The 14,402-nt window shown below is 35.8% G+C and overlaps 1 protein-coding gene across 1 annotated transcript in view; it reads left to right on the top strand.

Annotated features, from left to right (window-relative positions):
- The window catches only part of TTN (titin), a 201,585-nt gene that overhangs the window by 27,868 nt on the left and 159,315 nt on the right, over positions 1–14,402 (top strand). Inside the window, exons 41-44 of the mRNA XM_053470904.1 lie at positions 93–281; positions 1,812–2,366; positions 2,917–3,438; positions 3,931–3,987. Coding sequence (XP_053326879.1) covers positions 93–281; positions 1,812–2,366; positions 2,917–3,438; positions 3,931–3,987 — 1,323 coding nt within the window. The remainder of the gene's footprint in view (positions 1–92; positions 282–1,811; positions 2,367–2,916; positions 3,439–3,930; positions 3,988–14,402) is intronic.

Below are 14,402 nucleotides of genomic sequence, written 5' to 3'. Positions count from 1 at the left end.
TCTGTATGTTCCAGGTGGAGGTAATGCAGGGAAGGTTTAGTTGACAGACAAATGAAAATATACCTAACATGTGTTGTTGTTTTTTTACTTAGATCTAAAGGTGTCTTGGTACTGCAAGGACAAAGAGATCAAGCCATCACGGTTCTTCAAAATGACTCAGTTTGACGACACATACCAACTTGAAATCGCAGAAGCTTATCCTGAGGATGAAGGTGTTTACACCTTTGCAGCAAGCAATCCTCTAGGCCAAGTGTCATGCACTGCGACTCTAAAACTGGAAGGTATGTTTATGCATTTTTCTGTAGGAGGCATACATCAAATAACATCAGAATTAACACAGTAATAGTCTTTGTTAACTAAATCAACTAATGGTTTTATTGTAGTTGCCATTGCAGCATACATATTCTTTCCTGGAATATGGGGTCACATTGACATCCCCCATTGTCTTTTGTTACTTTGTTATTCTGTACTTTCTGTTGTCCCAGCTATACAGTCTTTGTCTTATCATCTCGTTCGCCATCCATTTTTAAAGGTGCAATCTTTCTGTGTCACACTACTTTTCAAAAATTTGCACAACATGAAACCGATTATCAATTTGCGACCTTTACATTACAAGTTTAAAAAGCCAAACAGAACAACGCCTTATAAAACCTCTCCGTACACATTTTACATATTCATTTCAAAATCGTAGATAATTACCAAGCTGGTGTAATACACAAAATAATCATATTAAACAATGATACCACAACGTGTAACATCTTAAACTAAAGTTAATCCTAATAATAGTTTCAAATAAAGGTTGACATGCTTCTTTTCAGGACTTAAAACTGATGTGGCGGTAACAGCAATTCCCCATTGGCCTATTACTTCTCCTGGTTCTGTAAAGAAGGAGCAGTCTGCTCAGTGTCCCACCTTCATCCAGCCTATTTCAAGCTGTAGGGTGCAGAGTGGAGAAACCGTGCGCTTTGTGGCAAGAGTTTCTGGGCTGCCAAAACCAGAAATTCAGTGGTTCCACAACCAACAGATAGTACTTGCATCCAAAAACATAGTCTTTCACTTTGACGAGTCCACAAGCACAGCTATACTCATTATAGTGGATGCCTATGTAGAGCATGCCGGAAACTATTTATGTAAGGCAAGAAATAGTGCTGGTGAAGTCTCCTGTGCAGCCACCTTGACAGTGATTACTGAAGGTAACGCCCTACTATCATCAGTGGGGTTTAATTTGAAAAAATATCACCTGGGCACTCTTACTAATAGCACTTTGAATATGTTTTCACATTTTTTTAGTGGAAAACTAGTACACTTATTAATAACAAATGTACCAAAACCTCACTTTTACCCCCTCACTTTCCTCCCCAAAATCTTCCAATATCACTCTTACTCTTTCAAAAATTTAGAACGTTTCCCATCACCAGATTCCGCTGATTTGGAAACCATTTTCTTCTTGAACCAACAAGTTCCAACAATTTCCTAACCTCTGAATCTACAGTAGCTTACTTATCTAGTGTACAAGAAGTTAATCTATAAGCAGGTGCCTTCTTTGGACCATTAAAGAAAACTTTAAATCTACATGAAAGGCGACAACGAAAGAAGATGCAACCTTCTGTGTCAGCATGAATTTTTAATCCTTCATCCTTTGTCATTTTTGTACAAGAGCATGCAAATGGCATGCCATATTTTTAGGTGGTCTGTTTGGTCAATGCCAAGATATTTGTTTTTATCATAAAGACCCATCAACAAACTAGCTGTTAATTTTGTTTTTTCTGTTGTTGTTTTTTTTTTTTTTGTTTGTTTACTTGATTACACAGTGCAATCCGTAGTTAGTCAAAGCATAACACGTTCTGGGGGAACCATGACAGAGTCTGTCAGCTCACAGTCAGTATCAGAAGCCAAACTTTATTTATCAGAGTTTAAATCAGTTCATGGACCTTCCACTGAAGGAGGTGCACTGGTTTTCGAAAGTGTTGCAGAAAGCTCTACCATTACAGCATCAACTACAGTGGCAGCTCACTTTACACAAGTCACCAGTGAAAACTCTTGCGAAGCTGCTTCTTCAGCATCCGATTTGAAGATCGAAGATGTCACTGACCAGCTGACCATTCTTCTCCAACTTCATGATATGACGGTGAAGTGCGGGGAAATTGCTCAGTTCATCTGCGCTGTGCAAGAGCCTCCCTTAGATGTTTCATGGCAGCATGAGAATCAAAACATTAGAGAAACAGAAAGGATTAAAACGTCACAAAATGGAAATGTAATGCTACTCACTATACAAAATGTTCAACTCACGGATCAAGGAACATACAGTTGTACGCTAAAAAATGACCACGGACAGAAGACAACAACTGCAGTACTAACTGTAGAAGGTGCTTATTAATTTTGATACTAAGTTTCATGCGACCATTGTTCCATATATTTTAATGAATCCCCTCTAGTTTTGATAAATGACTAATTAGCATATTGATTAGGTCTGCCTCTAATATATGATATTAGACAACATTAAATTATTTCTTTTAATTAGTAAGAATTCATAACATCATAAGCGTAACCATAATAATTGCATGCAGCTTCATGCTATAGCTATTTCCCGCCATTTTACTTTATTTTGTAAGCATTCCAATATAATATTAGAATAATTATATTTATTTTATTAATTAAGACATTTCTTAACCAGCTTCATTCTCTCTTCCTTTGAGGTTAATTAAAAAAATGTTTTTTCCAAGATAAGGACACTAACCAATAGGATTAATGATTAAAGTTGTTAATTAGTATTTATACTTAGCTAATAGCACTACGCTTTATTTCATATGGCCTAAACTAATTTAGTTTACTTTACTTTTATTTATTTTTTTTACTCTGTATGACTTTTCCAAAAAGCATCACAACTAACACTTTCCTGACTTTATTCTTGCCTAGCAAACGAAGCCCCTGCCAAGGCAGTAGCACAAATTACCCTTGAATCAGACAAAAAAAGTTATAAAACACATAAAGAAATTCAAATTAAGTCTACTTACGAAGCCAAACAACAATCCGCCATGAAAACCTCCAGTATTTCTATCACTCCATCCCAAAGACCTCAAGATGCCGAACAAAAGAGATGCAAAGAATACTTTCCTGACGTCGTGCCTTGTGAAGAGCTCATAGAGTCATGCGCTGTAGTGCCAGCCTTTCTTGAAAAACTGCCGCCCGAGATCTTTGTAAAAGAAGGCTCTGATATCTCACTTTTTTGCGTGATTAAAGGAGTACCCACTCCATGCGTTATATGGCTCTTTAAAAAATTTTTTGTTGACGAGTCTGAATCATGTATTTTAAGAAATGATGGGTCACTCTGCAGTTTAAAGTTTTTGAAAATTCTTCCAAATCAGAGCGGTATTTACACATGCAAAATAATTAATGCCGCGGGACAAGCCGAATGCAACACTCACCTCAGAGTGACAGGTTGGCAACTGCATGTTCCTTCAACATTTCAATTATTTTGCATATTATTGTATGCAACAGGAATCCTTTAAAACAAACACATTACAATGTTGTCTCCGTCGACGTTTCAGGCATGTGAAGGCATGTTCAGACATAAACACCCATCACAGTCAGACAGTACACACCTTCCAATATTCATATACTGGTATCCCTCCTTCAGCACTTTCAGCCCCTTCTCTATGGCATGTGGATGTTATATGTTAGTATGTACATACATTCTGTAGAACAGAAATGGGCAAATTCTCATAAATTCCGATGACTAGAATGCGAAGCTGTTTCCCGCCTGATGGGAGTTGACCGGCTACAAAATATTGTCAGCTGGCACAATTTCACATGGCTAATAATCGGATTAATTTTGCTCATTTCTAGTCTGCAAAAGTCTAATTGTGAAATTCATGTCAAACCTTAGAAAAAAGGAAAGCAACTGTTAACAAACTGTTTATTTTTTTTTAGCTCTGGAAAAAGTTCTACAAGAGAGAATAGAGCAACAGATAGAAATGGAAGTTAAAGGTAGGTTACACTTCTAAAATTCAATTCCATGGCTTAATAAAATGTATAGAGATAAGGTCAATTCTTTTTGGCCCATAATATCCTCGCTGGCTGCTTTTGGTTATCAATATCTGTATGAACTACTTAACGGAATCCATTCTGAAGTAAGTCTGTGAAAATCAATGTTTTTATCATTGTTATTACTATTGTCATTACTATTTTGCTTAGTAGTTGAACTTAACATGTTGTTACATACGTTGCGTCTCTGATTTGTGCATGGATTTGCGTTAAAAGCTAAGTACTTGCATTAAAGGGATCATTTTAATCATTTTCAAGCGTCGAGTCAAAAATGTACACTTTGTATGTTTTCTTTTTGCATTTGTGTTAACATTTTTCAAACGTACTTTTGATTTGTTTGCACGACATGGGCCTGGTGTAAAAGTGTTGTAAAAGAAAGGAAAGTGTTATAAAAACAATTCCGTTTATAATGACTGATGCTGGAACAATATCTTCCGTTTGATGCTTTGTTTGTGAATACACAATGCATCTTAATCTCTTACATGGCTTGCAGATGGCATCTAGTATAAAGTCACTGTTGCTTGCTTTTCTTCTGTATAACATCATAGTTTGTGGCTATATTAGTTCGAATAAACGCCTTCTCATTTAGACGCAGATGGTTTATAGATAGATACAGCATTGTAATGTTATTTTACCAACATTCACAAGGACTAGAAAGGGCGTTTATTCTGCTGTCTGCAAGTCAGGTAAGAATCTAATATTAAGCGTTAAAAAAACCTCTAAATTCCTTCGGACAGCTGCATATATACAAAAAAAATATGTTATCAAATCTTGGAGCTTTATTTATGCTTGTTGAAGAAGAAATTTCCACAGTTTGAAGAAAGAACAAAACAGCGAACGATTTTGGTGTCAGAATCTTTAAAAAAAGAACGAGGCATTGCGTTTATTCGAACAAATATGGTGAGTGAATTTTTTTTTAGATTTGTAGCTTCTGTAGCATGAATATTTATACATACATACATACATATATATATATATATATATTTATATATATATATATATATATATATATATATGGAGCGCTTTCTAAAATGTAGATTTCATATTTCACAGAATTGTTCAGTGTGGATTCAGAACAAGAACATGAAAACAGAAGAGCATTGCGGGCTGCTTTTTCTGATACAGAAGACTACTTAGAACATGGACTTGTGTCCTCTAGAAGATGTGCTAGCCGTACATCATCCATAGGTTCCTGGTCAGAAAATATAAAGCCATCTTTCACACAAAAACTGACTTTTCGGTCTGTTTTAGAAGGTGAACCTGCAGTTTTCCGATGCAAATTGGTAGCTAGCCCGGCTCCAAAAGTTGCTTGGTTTCATAACAACAGGCCCATTGGTAAAGATTCACGTCATGTGCTCAAAACAGATAGTGATATGCATATTCATGACTGTACGCTATTAATCAAAAGTGTGGAAGATCGAGATTCAGGAAGTTATCGTATATTTGCTATTAATAGTGAGGGGTCTGCAGAATGCACTGCTTCACTGCTTGTTGCTTTAAGAGAAGAACAAAACACTAAATACTTAGATTTTGTAAGATATTCTGAGAAAACGCATGAAAGTATTGACTCATTAGTTCAGAAAAGAAGGGATAGTCGGTTAAAAGTTGATCTAAGGTGTGTAGGATCTCCCTTTGATAAACGGAAAGAAACTCAAGTATTTCGTAAGGATTTTCCTAAAAAGGGGATAGTAAGAACTATAAGTTTTGAAAATCTTTGCCCTATGGATGCTCATGATAAAGGTAACACCCAACGACGGAAGATTAGTGATAAAAAGTTAGACAAAGAAATATGGGAAAAGCTACAACACTTGAAAGAAATCAAAAGGGCAAGTATGGGAAGCAGGACTACTTCCATGTCCTCGTTTGATGCCTACTCCGATGCAGATATTGAATCTCTGCAAAGTGATACTAGTTGTACCAGCTTCTCTGAAAGAAATGTGCAATTATCAATCACACACAAAATGAATGAAGACGTTGAATTTTTACGCACTGGCAGAATGAATAGCCAGAGTTCTTTCCATAACTTGTCTAGTCCAACTGTGCCCCGAAAGATACAAGAAGAAGTGAAACTGCATGGTTCTGATGAAGCTGAAACAGTGAGCAGGATGTCTTTCTATGACATGTTTAACAAAGAACATAGACAGAAAGATGAAGTGAGAACAAAATTAACAGAAAGTAGTAATTTGGAAGAACCATTAAAAAGCCTGCAAGAAACACATCAAGCTAATTTAGTAGGTCTGACCGAGTGCAAAAAGAATAATGAACAATATGCCCTATCGGATATTCACAAGGAAATGTCACTTGCTGAAACATCCACCAACTTGGTTAGATCATTAATGAAGGAAACTGGGCTACAAATGGAACAACATGATCTGGAAATCCAACAAGGCATTCATAGTAAGGAATCAACTACGAGCATGTTGGTAATTAACCCAATTATATATAAGAAGGATGAAATTAAACAGGAAAGTAGTAGAAAAGTAAATAGTTATTTGGAAGAATCATTAAAAAGCCTGCAAGGAACACATCAAGCAAATTTAGTAGGTCTGACCGAGTGCAAACGGAATAATGAACAACACGCCCTATCAGATATTCACAAGGAAATGTCTCTTGCTGAAACATCCACCAACTTGGAAACTGGGCTACAAATGGAACAACACGATTTTGAAATCCAAGAAGGCATTCGTAGTAAGGAATCAACTAAGAGAATGTTGGTAATTAAACCAATTATATATAAGAAGGATGACATTAAACAGGAAAGTAATAGGAAAGTAAATAGTTATTTGGAAGAATCATTAAAAAGCCTGCAAGGAACACATCAAGCTAATTTAGTAGGTCTGACCGAGTGCAAACGGAATAATGAACAACAGGCTCTATCGGATATTCACAAGGAAATGTCTCTTGCTGAAACATCCACCAACTTGGAAACTGGGCTACAAATGGAACAACACGATTTTCAAATCCAAGAAGGCATTCATAGTAAGGAATCAACTAAGAGAATGTTGGTAATTAAACCAATTATATATAAGAAGGATGACATTAAAGAGGATATCTCTGAAAGGCAGAATGAAATGATTAGAAGCTCATTTCATGAAGTATTTAGGAGAGAAGATGACAAAAAAGTTGAAATGGGTTTACAATTGCAAATGCAATTTAAAACAAAAGACCCAATTCAATCGAAAACATTGGAAGACTTCTCTCAAGTTAGTTCAGCTGCACACAGTTATAATGAGGCTAAACAGCATAGCCATGAAACAATGAGAAAATTCAAACAAACCTATTTTGGTGAAACGCCTGAGACAAGGGATGAAAGGGATGAAAGGGATGAAAGGGATGAAAGGGATGAGGACCTGGAAATAGCATTACCATTACCCATACAAATGCATGAACCAGTTATGTCTAGGACAATGCAAGAAAAATCTCAAGCTGCTGTAGTAAGCCAGGCAATGTACAAAACTAGACTAGAAGATGTTATCAGCGAACATAACTCTGTTATTGTAACGTCTAAAAAACCTGAGGTTGAAGTAAAATTGCCTGAAGTCATTGAAATACATAAATCTGTTAGATCGAGGATACAAGATATTTCCCAACCTACTGTAGGATCTTCCCTCATGCATAAAAACATGCAGGAAGAAACTAAACTGCACTGTCCTGACAGAATTCAAGAGTCTGATGAAAGCTCTTTTCGTGAAATCTTTAAGACAAGATATGATGAGGATGGAATAGGATTAATAGAATGTATTCAAGTACAAGAAAATATTGGCTCTGGAACCCTGCAAGAAAAGTCTCAATCTGGTTCAGTAAGTATGACCATGCGTACAAATCAACAAGATGAAAATAAATTCAATATTTCTCACAACAAAGTCAGTGAAAGCACTTTGAAGGAAACATTTAAGAAAAATAAAGAGGTTGGAGTAATATTATCTGAACACAATAGTTTTCAAGATCAGGGTGGCTTTAGGACTCTTCAAGAACTATCTCAAATCAGCTTGGTAAGTTTGACCTCACAAAAGGAAGATACAGAACGTATATCACCCCAGTCAGAAAGTTTTCATAAATTCAGTGTGAGCTCATTTGGAGAAACATTTAATGAAAACTATGACATGGAAAACAAGAACGAACCTTCACCCCTAGAATTACAAAATGAGACAAATACTGAAAAAACAATAATTCCATCAATAATTAAAGCTGCAGGTGTTTCTCTTGAAGTTGAAGAAGAAGTAGCATTAGAATTACCAGCACTGAAACAAACTACTGTTCAAAGTGCCGATGTGGTGGAACAAAAAGCTGCAGATGAGGTGGATCTAGGTGAAAGTTATAGTGAAAGTTATTTCACAAAACAATCACAGCCATGCCCCCCAATGTTTACTTGTGATATTGAATCTCAAGAAGCATTTGAAGGCGAATGCTGCACATTTACCTGCAGATTCCACGGATATCCACAGCCAACAGTGTCTTGGTACAACAATGACAAACCTATACCTCGTAATGACGATTATGTGATTTTAACAACAGAAAACAATTCAACCTTAACTTTCTGTTCTGTCCTTGACCAACATGATGGATCAATAACATGTGTAATATTTAATCAGTATGGAACAGATACAACATTCAGCCATCTAAAAGTAAAACACCAAGAGACCATAGACAGTGATAAGCTAACATGTGAGTTACTTATATCAAAACACTTTGATGAGGATGATGAGGAAGAAGAGCTTATGTGTTTATTTCCGGATGTTAAGGAGCAAACACAAGTAACGGAAGTCAGTGATGTTGGTAGATTTAGTCTGCAACTTCCACAAGCCATTTATGATGTATCTTGCAGATCAGAAGACTCATCCTCTTTTCCAGTAGAAATTAAAATAACGGCACCCACCCCAGTTCCGGAATATGAAGAATATGAAGAATATGAAAAAGATTTCAAAGAAGATTTCCAGCCAGATGACATTCCACTTGAAACCAACTCTAAAGATAATGTTCAAAAGATAAAGCATAAGTTTACATTTTGTTTTGATGTTGCCAATGAAGTGCCCAAAATAATTCAAGGAATTGAGAATAAAATAGACTGCAAAGAAGGTGACAGTGTTTTACTGGAATGTGTTATATCTGGGGATCCTGAACCAGTGGTATGGTGGTATCAGAACAACACAATGTTGGAGAGTTCTGCTAAATTCAATATAGAAGAATCTGAAGGAGTATGCAAATTGCTAATTAAGGATGCCAGTAAGGATGACAACGGAGAATATAAATTTGTTGCTCAGAACCAGGCTGGAGCTGTGGAAAGTAGAGCGGCACTAACTGTACATGAAGTACCAGACAGCTCTAATTTTTTGCAGGAGGAACTTACTCACAATGAAACAATTGATATGGAAACAATAATTTGTAATGCAGAGCATGAAAAGCAAGGTCATGTTCAAACGGAATCTTCTGCCACACATAGTGTTGATATTGATCTTAAAGTCAATAAAACACTTGTGGATATAAGCCATTTTGGTAAAAGAGAACACGAAGAACAAATTTTAGTGACAGAGACAGTAGAAGATTCATCGGAACAACATATGAAATCTGAATTTGAACCGGAAAAAACATCACCCAAGATAGAGTTGCAAGAATCGGAGAAACCCCCTGAAATGGAAGTCATTAGAAGTACTAATGCAGAACAAACACACAAGTTAGTTAGCAATAATGAAAAATCAGTGTCTGAAATACAGCAGTGGGACGTTGAGGAACCAATTGAAATCAAATTAGAGATGGCATGTGATACTAGTGCTGACCAAACATACCAGCCATTAGTTAATGAAACTGAAAAAATGTTCTCTAAAACACAAATGCTTGAAGGTGAGAACATTGTAAACATTGAAGTAACGGTGATAAGTAATGCCAATGCTGAAAAAATGCTTGATCCATTAGTTAGCAAAGTTGAAAATAAGGAGGCAACATTTGAACTGCCAGAAGTGCCAAAAAGAAGACGTTCTTTGGTTAGACGTAAATCTGATAGTAAGACTTTGGGAGAAAAAGCTGTAGAAATTACCAAGCCAGAGGAATATCCAATAGTGAAAGCAAAAGAAAATGGTGATAGTGTGAAAGATTTGCCAGTAGTGCCACAAAGAAGGCATTCTTTTGTAAGAAATAAATCAGAATCAGTTACTGAGATCAAGCTATCACCCCTGGAGAAAGAGATTAAGACTAACCAAAACTATAGTTCAATCATAAAAGAATCAGAAAAGACCGAAACTATGAAAGACTTGCCTGTAGTGCCACAAAGAAAGAGGTCTTTGATAAAACGTAAATCTTCTGCAGATGCTGAGAAACAATCACTGGACACAAAAAGTACTGATTTGGACCATGGTTTCCCAAAATGTGAAACTGATAGTATTGAAAATGGAACTGTATGTGAGAAAATGCAGTATAAAAAGGATATAACATACGTAGAACGAATTGATGCTATAGGACTGGTGGACATGTCTCTTACACAACATGTCTTTGATGGAACCATAGACAGTGGTGAGCCTTGTCAACATAAAGAAGAGGAAAAAACAACCACTCTAACCAGTGTGCAAAAAGATGCATCTACAGAAAAAGTCACTATGGTTGATAATATATCTACCAAAAAGAGTGATATTCAAGATGTGGAAGGAAAACATGATGCAGTGATTGCGGTTGCACTTCAGGAGGAGAAGGAATTGTTAAGTAATGAAAGTCTTTTATCAACCACCAATGAAAGCGATGAAAAGGAAAAAAATGTAGCCAGTTGGATGATGCAAGATGGTAAAGAAAGTTATGTACAGATGAAAGAGTCCATGGGTCTGGAAAATTCTGGATTAGATGAGCTTCAGGTCAATGTAAAAGAAGCACAGCCAACCCTTTCTCTTACAGAATATCTAGTAAGTGAAGGAGAACAGGAAGTTGTTCCAAAGGAAGTAAAGATCAGAAAAGAAAGGGAACATATAACTTCGTTGGAAGTAGAAGATGTAAACTTTAGTACGTATTATGAATTTTATAAAAACCAGTCAGCCATTAATCGGTCTCTGTCTCCAGAATCAGAAATGTCAGTAGAAGCTGGAAGTGTTTATAGTGATGATGTATTAAATATTGACCAGTTCTACACTCCACCATCTTCTGTTGAACGTTTTCACTCGCCTTTAAGTGAAGCATTTCTAACTCCTGTGGGGTCTCCAGAACGCTTTTTCACACCTGTTGAACAGATGCCTGGTTCTCCTGACGTAGAAAGCCACAATGAAAACGAAAATGTTGCTACTGAGACTAAATTCTTAGATACATCGTGTTTGAGGGAGCCTTTAAACAACAGAGACCACTGTATAGAATTTAAAGCAAATCCAAAGAATGCTGAGCAATCTAGACAAGCTGAAATGCCACCAGCATTAATGAGACACCTTCCTAAGAAACGGATCTATGAAACCAGTACTTTGAGCTTTGCTGTAGAAATTGTAGGTGTTCCTATACCAGCAGTGAAATGGTACAGAAATTCATTGCTGCTTGAGAATGAAGCCAATGTTAAAATAGAAAAAGTAGGCAATTTACATATCCTGGAAGTATATAATATACAGATGAGTGAAGGTGGTGAATACATGTGCATTGCAGAAAATTACTTAGGAGAAGCAAAAAGTGTTACTCAGGTAGAAATTTTGCCTCATGATGGAAAACTGGTCCCTTTGCCACCTCCAGTGACACATCAACATGTAATGGAGTTTGACATGGAGCAATACACGACATCCCGTTCACCATCTCCGCAAGATATCCTCCTAGAGGTTGAGCTGGATGAGAGCGAAGTTAGAGATTTTGAAAAGCAGGTGAAAATAATCACAATTCCTGAATTTTCACCAGATAGCAAGAGCATGGTTATATCTCTAGATGTTCTTCCTTTGGTTTATGATGACCAAGGTCTTGGAATCAACATTAGAGATGGTGATGAGATCAATCTTGGAACAAGTGAAAAACCCCCTCGGTTCTTACTACCATTGGCAGACTTGAGTACCTCAAAGGGATCCGTTGCAAAATTTAAATGTTCTGTAACTGGAGTTCCTCGTCCATCTGTAAATTGGTACAAGGGCGATGTAAGAGTATGTCCAGATCTTAAAAGATGTCTCATAACTGAAGAGGGTGACAATCAAACTCTTCTAATTCATGACGTGTGCAAGGATGATGCTGGGACCTATGTCTGTCAGGCATATAATAAGTTTGGGGAGGTAACATGTAAGGCTTTACTAGATGTAATTGAGGTGGCTGATTTTCCCCTTGAAGGTGCAGAAGGTAAATGCTAGAAAACCGATGCCTGCTGTAGGGAAAAGCAGATTTAAGAATATTATGTTAGATTAATTTATATCCATAGAGACTTTTGTGTGTTTGCAGTGCTTAATCTTTGGTATAAGTATAAAATATTTGATCATGGTAAGAAATATATTGTTGTCTATGAACAATAAACTGCAGTGTTCCAAAAAATAATATATATAATGTCACAGATTATTTTTCAAAAAAATCTTAGATTATTTAACTCCTGAACCAGATGCATATTTGAGAAGTTCAGCTTTTTAAATGATTTAAAACCTGATGTGAATACTCTGTACTGATCTGTTAATAAAATGTTTATTGTCACTTTAAATATTCCAGATATTCATTGTGCTGTTAAAAGATTTACATATGTAACACTGATACTTTGTATGTGTTTGTTTAATTGTACTTAGCGATAAACTGCCAGAATAAGAAAGTTCAACTGTGACTCTACATCTCCAGTAACTCAATTGCTATTAGCATCACCCAACAAAGAGAAATGGAGACGTAGTGCACAGTTGCTCATTGTCCATACTACATCTTACTTTAGCCTTCACAATAAAGTAATTGAATGAGTGGCAGGTACGTAAAAAACATAATTCTGCTGTTTTAAAGACGTTTAGTAACCATAACTACCGGGGAGTGTCCTTGCTGTTATTTTTATGCACATTCTCCTTAGTATATTTTTCTATATGTGATTTAGAAAGAATATTTTATCTAAATTACTTTTTAATCAGAGTAGGTTTTTATTGGGTGCAGGTGTCCCCTACATTACAATACAATCTGACTTTGGAGAATTAAATAACCCCCCCCCTACACACAACCACACATACACACACAAACACCACCCAACTAATGTGTCAAACCCTCATGTTTTTTAACATCATTCTGAAATGTGTTAATCTACATAAAACTAAAATATATTTCAACTTCTATTTCCGTAATGTTTATTGTACGACAAGCAGACATGACAACCAAAGTTAGAGCATATTGTTTGTCTTGTTGTTGATGCTTGACGACAAAGCAATAAATATTGAAAGTAAAGAAAATAGTAAAATTACTGTTACTATAAAACGCAAGCATTGCTGGTATCCAATATTTTTGAGGGGAGCCAAACCTACACTATTGATCAGTGGATTTTCATTTTATGGCTAGAATAATTCATTTATTTAATTATTTAATATGAATAGATAATTCTGTAAAAACAATTGTGTTTAATTACGTACCTGCTTAAGCTAACAATTCCTTGTTAAAATTAAAGCGTGTATTTGATAAAGTAATATCTAAACACTCAGGCTAGATTGGATGTATTGCAATCATTTTCTGTAATGTATGCACAGTGTTATGCATTCATGCAATAAAAAAAATGTAAAAAGAAAATTGCAAGTCTAGTATTTTATCTGTCTGCCCGTTAAACGTATACATTTGTTATTTGTCAAGGTGGTAAATTACAGAGAAAGCTATCAGAAACAATTTGTGTTGAAAGGATGATGAGATTTGATAATTTACAGGTACAAAGGATAGAATTTTCACCTTGGATTTTTTATACTTATTTGGACATGAAATTAGGCATTCTCATTGAGATACCATAGATCCTATTTGAGCAGCATCAAATGTAAGATTTAATGCATTTAGACATATGCTGTTCTCAATATTGAATAAGGTGAACCATGACATGAAACTTGCATATGCAGGGAAATGATTTATCGTGTACGGTGATCTTTGACACATCATTACAGATACTGTGTAATGATTTCTTATGTTCTTCAAGTTATCAGCGATGATGTTTTTTTTTGAACAAGTTTTGTGTCAAATTATTGAAATCACTTTGACACCCTATGGTTTTTGATCATAACATAGACTATAAATAGTCTTAAAAAACTACTGGCTAATGTTCAGTTTGTTAAAAGTTTGAAGTTTATTCACTAAAATCAGTATAGGCATTAGAGTTTGCACGATATCTGTGCTGTCATTATGCATGATGAAGGGCCATCTCTAAGTTCATTTTAATGACTAACCATTTTCGGCAAGAAGAGCTGAGCTGACCCTACATAGTACATCATTTAATT

Source organism: Spea bombifrons, chromosome 7 (assembly GCF_027358695.1).
Source record: "Spea bombifrons isolate aSpeBom1 chromosome 7, aSpeBom1.2.pri, whole genome shotgun sequence".
In the NCBI taxonomy this organism is placed as follows: domain Eukaryota; kingdom Metazoa; phylum Chordata; class Amphibia; order Anura; family Pelobatidae; genus Spea; species Spea bombifrons.
Note: the sequence above shows the minus strand (reverse complement) of the source record. Positions and strands in the feature narration are given on the sequence as shown.